The sequence below is a fragment of the Calidris pugnax genome, unplaced genomic scaffold (assembly GCF_001431845.1).
Source record: "Calidris pugnax isolate Ruff unplaced genomic scaffold, ASM143184v1 scaffold3, whole genome shotgun sequence".
Classification (NCBI taxonomy): domain Eukaryota; kingdom Metazoa; phylum Chordata; class Aves; order Charadriiformes; family Scolopacidae; genus Calidris; species Calidris pugnax.
Window position 1 is genome coordinate 36,227 of NW_015090799.1, and position 5,819 is coordinate 42,045.

Consider the following 5,819-nt stretch of genomic DNA (forward strand, 5'->3'; position numbering starts at 1 on the left):
TCTTTTTCCTTTCACTCATAGAATGGTTTGGGTTGGAAGGGACCCTAAAGACCATCCAGTTCCAACCCCCTGCCCTGGGCAGGGACACCTCCCACCAGACCAGGTTGCTCCAAGCCCCATCCAGCCTGGCCTTGAACCCCTCCAGGGATGGGGCAGCCACAGCTTCTCTGGGCAACCTGGGCCAGGCTCTCACCACCCTCACAGCAAAGAATTCCTTCCTGAGATCTCATCTCAATCTCCCCTCTTCCAGTTTAAAACCATTACCCTTTGTCCTGTCACTACACCTCCTGACAAAGAGTCCCTCCCTGGATCTTGTAACACCCACCACAGACAGGACCTGGATCACAAGGAAGTGCAAAATTGCTGGGGTAATTTAATCTAATCTAATCTTTCCTCAATTTGCAATCCTACTTCGACCTGCGTGGAGAATCTCAACACGTCGTGCGTGTTGGAAAGAACCCGGGTTGTTCTAGTAAGGGAGAAGAACACGGGTCATCAGAGGGAGGTCCAAGCATCCCACCTCACAATTGTGAATCGTTGGAAAGAGCCCACACTTGCTGTGGCCACCCCACCCCACCTTCTTCTCTTGGCTTTCAAAGAGGGTCACCAATTGTTGGCAGAATGCTGACACACCGCTGATTCTCACCCATCTTCCACAGGACCGGGCAAGGGAGAGACAGGACGGGGCAAAAGCAGCTGAAAAGAGAAAAGGCACCAGGTTTGGTTCTCTTGAGAGATCTGTGACAAGCCAAAGACAAAACAAGAGCTGAAGGGAGGGATGGAAGGTTCCAGTTATGAGCACCAGGGTCACCCAGTGTGGAGAAGAGGACTGGGCAGCGTTTGTAGAGGCTGGAGGAAAGGAGACGGGCAGTGGGCAACCTGCTGGAGGCTGCCATGCTGCAGCGACCAGGGAGATGGGTCAGAAAGAGGGAAAGAAGTAGGTGGGTGCTATGAAACACCCCAGCTTTGGTCAGAGCCTATAGATCTTTTATTCTAACCCCTACATGAGGAGGAGCGAGACCCAAACTGGCCACCGGGGTTATTTCACACCCTGAAGGTCACAGCAAACGTCAAATGAAGTTTTCTGAGGAGTTTTTCTCTCTCTGTCCCTCCCTCCCTCGGGGGCTGCCACCCCGAGAACCCCGAGGTCCCACGGGGAGGGCACAACCTCCCTCCTCACCTTTTTTCTTTTTCCTTTTGCTCATAGAATGGTTCGGGTTGGAAGGGACCTTAAAGACCATCCAGTTCCAACCCCCTGCCCTGGGCAGGGACACCTCCCACCAGACCAGGTTGCTCCAAGCCCCATCCAGCCTGGCCTTGAACCCCTCCAGGGATGGGGCAGCCACAGCTTCTCAGGGCAACCTGGGCTCTCACCACCCCCACACCAAAGAATTTCTTCCTAATATCTCATGTAGATCTCCCCTCTTCCAGTTTAAAACTGTCACCCCTCGTCCTAGGGCTCCCCTCCCTGATCCAGAGTCCCTCCCCATCTCTCCTGGAGCCCCTTGAGGGACTGGAAGGGGCTCTAAAGTCTCTCTGGAGTCTTCTCTTCTCCAGGCTGAACCCCCCCAACTCTCTCAGCCTGTCCTCACAGCAGAGGGGCTCCAGCCTTTGGAGCATCTTCGTGGCCTCCTCTGGACCTGCTCCAACAGGTCCATGTCCTTCCTGTGCTGAGAACTCCAGAGCTGGGCACAGTGCTCCAGGCAACTGCTAGAGAGGTTACATCAGAAGGCTATGAAGATGATGAGGGGCCTGGAGCATCTCTGTGATGAGGAAAGGCTGAGGGACTTGGGTCTGTTCAGTCTGGAGAAGAGAAGGCTGAGGGGGGATCTGATCAACACCTATAAATCCTTCAAGGGTGGGTGTCAGGAGGACGGGGCCAGTCTTTTTTCAGTGGTGCCCAGGGACAGGACAAGAGGGAACGGGCACAAACTTGAACATAAGAAGTTCCATCCAAACATGAGGAGGAACTTCTTTGCTGTGAGGGTGGCAGAGCCCTGGCAGAGGCTGCCCAGGGAGGTGGTGGAGTCTCCTTCTCTGGAGACATTCAAACCCCACCTGGACACGTTCCTGTGGGACCTGCTCTGGGTGGACCTGCTGTGGCAGGGGGTTGGACTGGAGGATCTCCAGAGGTCCCTTCCAACCCCATAGCATTCTGTGAGTCTGTGATGCAAGGACATGGTTTCAATCCAAAGCTTCCTAAGAGTGACTCAAACAAGCTGGTCCGTACTGGTACTCACACTAGGGTTTCTCTGAACAAACACATCCCAACCCCAAAGTTCTCACTTAGAAACAAGACACTTTTGCAACGACGTTGACTCCCTGACGCAAGGAACCGCGTGTCCCCAGACACAGGAGATGGCGCTTCACGCTTTGATTTATACTGGGGGAAACAAGACCAAAGGAATTAAATGCAAACATGCTCTGACAGGTTATATCTGGTTTATTACTTTAAGAAAAATAAATGTTTGTTACATTTACTGTTACCAAATACACATATATATACACACGCGCACAAGCTTTTCGCTCAAAGATACATAATTAGCAGAAATAAAAGGCTTCTGCTCGTCATCTGCTTGTGGAAAACAATTAAAAGCAGAGTGGGATTTACACCTCGTTGGATTCAACGCCGCGCTGCAGCGATGAAGATGAAAGGCACAAAACCAGAACAGGCTTTGCAATAAAAAATTTCTCAACTCGCCATCTTACTGGCTGACCCACAGGTTTATCGTCCATTTTTAGAAATTCATCTTTGGCACAGAGCAGCTCCACCAGGTCTAACAGGAGGGAGCACCTCAGTGGATTTCATTCCACTCCACAACAGGAGACCACCATCCTCCCGGTGATTTACCTCACCTTTTTTCTTTTTCCTTTCACTCATAGAATGGTTTGGGTTGGAAGGGACCCTAAAGACCATCCAGTTCCAACCCCCTGCCCTGGGCAGGGACACCTCCCACCAGACCAGGTTGCTCCAAGCCCCATCCAGCCTGGCCTTGAACCCCTCCAGGGATGGGGCAGCCACAGCTTCTCTGGGCAACCTGGGCCAGGCTCTCTCCACCCTCACAGCAAAGAATTCCTTCCTGAGATCTCATCTCAATCTCCCCTCTTCCAGTTTAAAACCATTACCCTTTGTCCTGTCACTACACCTCCTGACAAAGAGTCCCTCCCTGGATCTTGTAACACCCACCACAGACAGGACCTGGATCACAAGGAAGTGCAAAATTGCTGGGGTAATTTAATCTAATCTAATCTTTCCTCAATTTGCAATCCTACTTCGACCTGCGTGGAGAATCTCAACACGTCGTGCGTGTTGGAAAGAACCTGGGTTGTTCTAGTAAGGGAGAAGAACATGGGTCATCAGAGGGAGGTCCAAGCATCCCACCTCACAATTGTGAATCGTTGGAAAGAGCCCACACTTGCTGTGGCCACCCCACCCCACCTTCTTCTCTTGGCTTTCAAAGAGGGTCACCAATTGTTGGCAGAATGATGACACACCGCTGATTCTCACTCTTCCATCTTCCACAGGACCGGGCAAGGGAGAGACAGGACGGGGCAAAAGCAGCTGAAAAGAGAAAAGGCACCAGGTTTGGTTCTCTTGAGAGATCTGTGACAAGCCAAAGACAAAACAAGAGCTGAGGCGAGGGATGGAAGGTTCCAGTTATGATCACCAGGGTCACCCAGTGTGGAGAAGAGGACTGGGCAGCGTTTGTAGAGGCTGGAGGAAAGGAGACGGGCAGTGGGCAACCTGCTGGAGGCTGCCATGCTGCAGCGACCAGGGAGATGGGTCAGAAAGAGGGAAAGAAGTAGGTGGGTGCTATGAAACACCCCAGCTTTGGTCAGAGCCTATAGATCTTTTATTCTAACCCCTACCACCCACCGCAGCTGGAGCCTCACACCTCAACAACCTTCTCGTGGTGGGGCAGGCCAGAACGTGCTCCTCTGTTCTCTGGGGAAACCCAGAAATCCCTCGAGATGGAAACACAGCTCCAAGCAAGGCAGCCCCTCAAGTTTGGTTTGTTTGGGGGTTTTTTTGTGTTAAAAAAACAATCCCTGTTATTCAGCAGCGCTGCTATTTTTGATGCTGCTCCGTTCCAAGAGAGCAGCAGTCCTCTGAGAGGCTCCCAGGCTGCATTTAGAAGATGAGTCACAGGCAGGGAAAGGGACTCACTGGAAGGGAAAGAATCACACAAAGGTCAAGAGAGAGGTTCTGGAGCTCCTGCTTACGGTCACCACACATTCCAGGGCACCAGGCACATCATCCCCTTTTCCAGGGTTATTCCCAACCTCTGCAGGTTGGTTCCCGCTTCCCAGCGAGGAGCTGAGCTGATGGGAACCACCAGACTTCTGGAAGACTTCACTCCCACACCAAGAGTGTTGTGTCCAGTTTTGGGCACCTCAATACAAGAGAGATCTGGAGGTGCTGGAGCGAGTGCAGAGGAGGGCAACGAAGCTGGTGAGGGGGCTGGAGCATCAATCTTATGAAGAGAGGTTGAAGGAGCTGGGACTGTTTAGTTTGAGGAAGAGGAGGCTGAGGGGAGACCTCATCACTCTCTACAACTACTTGAAAGGACACTGTAGAGAGGTTGGTGCTGGTCTCTTCTCACAGGTAATTAACAATAGAACGAGAGGGAACGGCTTCAAGCTCCAACAGGGGAGGTTTAGATTGAACATTAGGAAGGAATTTTTCACTGAAAGAGTGGTCGGGCATTGGAACAGGCTGCCCAGGGAGGGGGTGGAGTCACCATCCCTGGATGTGTTTAAGGGCCGTTTAGATGCAGTGCTGAGGGACATGGTGTAGGGGAGGACTTTGTAGAGTAGGGGAGATGGTTGGACTCGATGATCCCAAGGGTCTCTTCCAACCTCAATGATTCTATGATTCTAAGGCATGGAGTGAGGATACCTTGCCAAGGCTCTGGAGATCCACATCTCTGCAGCATCTCCTGGCAGTTGGGGCAGGTGGCCAGCTCCAGACAACCGCAGATGCAAACCCGTCCGGGGGTGGGGGTGATGCAAGCCCTAAAAGTCAACCCACAACTGGGCTACGTCGCTCCATCACACGGAAGGCGGCCAAACTGGAGGGCAGATCACAAGAGAGAGAAAAGAGAAAGGGTTTAGGGAAGCTGAAGGAGGGAAGACATGCGTGAGTCAAAAAAAATAAATAAAATAAAATAAAAAGAAAGCAACCGTAAATATAAAAATCCCAAAAAATAAGGATGTAGAACTACAGAGAGGAAGACATCAAAAGGAGACATCTGCGGCAAAAGTACAGCAGAGAGGGAAATGAAATACAATGAAGAGGGGATAAAGGATTATCCAATAAGAAGAGACATCCAATTTTTATTATAATTAGGTTTTTGTATAATTTTGCTGCCACAAGTACCTCAGAGGCAACCCCGTGTCCCACGTCCTCCCTCCCGCCCTGCTCTACCTGAGGAGGACATCTCCTGCTGCAAGGCCAGAGAGGAGACCCAAAGCTCCCCAAGAAGGACCAGCGAGGCGTGTGGCCAGGGCCCTCAGGGAGCCTCACTCCTCGCCCCAGCCCCACCAGCAGCACTGTCACCTCTGCAGCCACCCCAAGGGGAGGACTGGGGGGGGACACTGCTGGTTCTCTCTCATGTGGCACTTTTCATTTTTTCCCTGCCACTTCTTTTTCCCTGGCATCCTGGGGGGCATCAGGAAGAGTGTGAGCAGCAGGTGGAGGGAGGTCATCCTGCCCCTCTGCTCTGCCCTGGGGAGGCCCCATCTGGAGCACTGGGACCACTTCTGGGCTCCCCAGTTCCAGAAGGACAGGGAACTGCTGGAGAGGGGACAGCAGAGGG

General features: G+C 52.2%; 1 protein-coding gene across 4 annotated transcripts in view; it reads right to left on the minus strand.

Moving 5' to 3' along the window:
* Positions 1-3,109: 3,109 nt before the first annotated feature.
* Positions 3,110-5,819, minus strand: part of LOC106885192 (putative uncharacterized protein encoded by LINC00472) — a 98,705-nt gene continuing 95,995 nt past the window's right edge. For all 4 annotated transcript variants that reach the window (XR_001411401.1, XR_001411402.1, XR_001411403.1 and 1 more), the window contains 2 exons: positions 4,901-5,072; positions 3,110-3,562 (listed from right to left, as the gene is read on the minus strand). Coding sequence is in view for 1 of the 4 variants with exons in the window: in XM_014937165.1 (XP_014792651.1) it covers positions 5,024-5,072 (49 nt within the window). In the remaining 3 variants the exon portion in view is untranslated. The remainder of the gene's footprint in view (positions 3,563-4,900; positions 5,073-5,819) is intronic.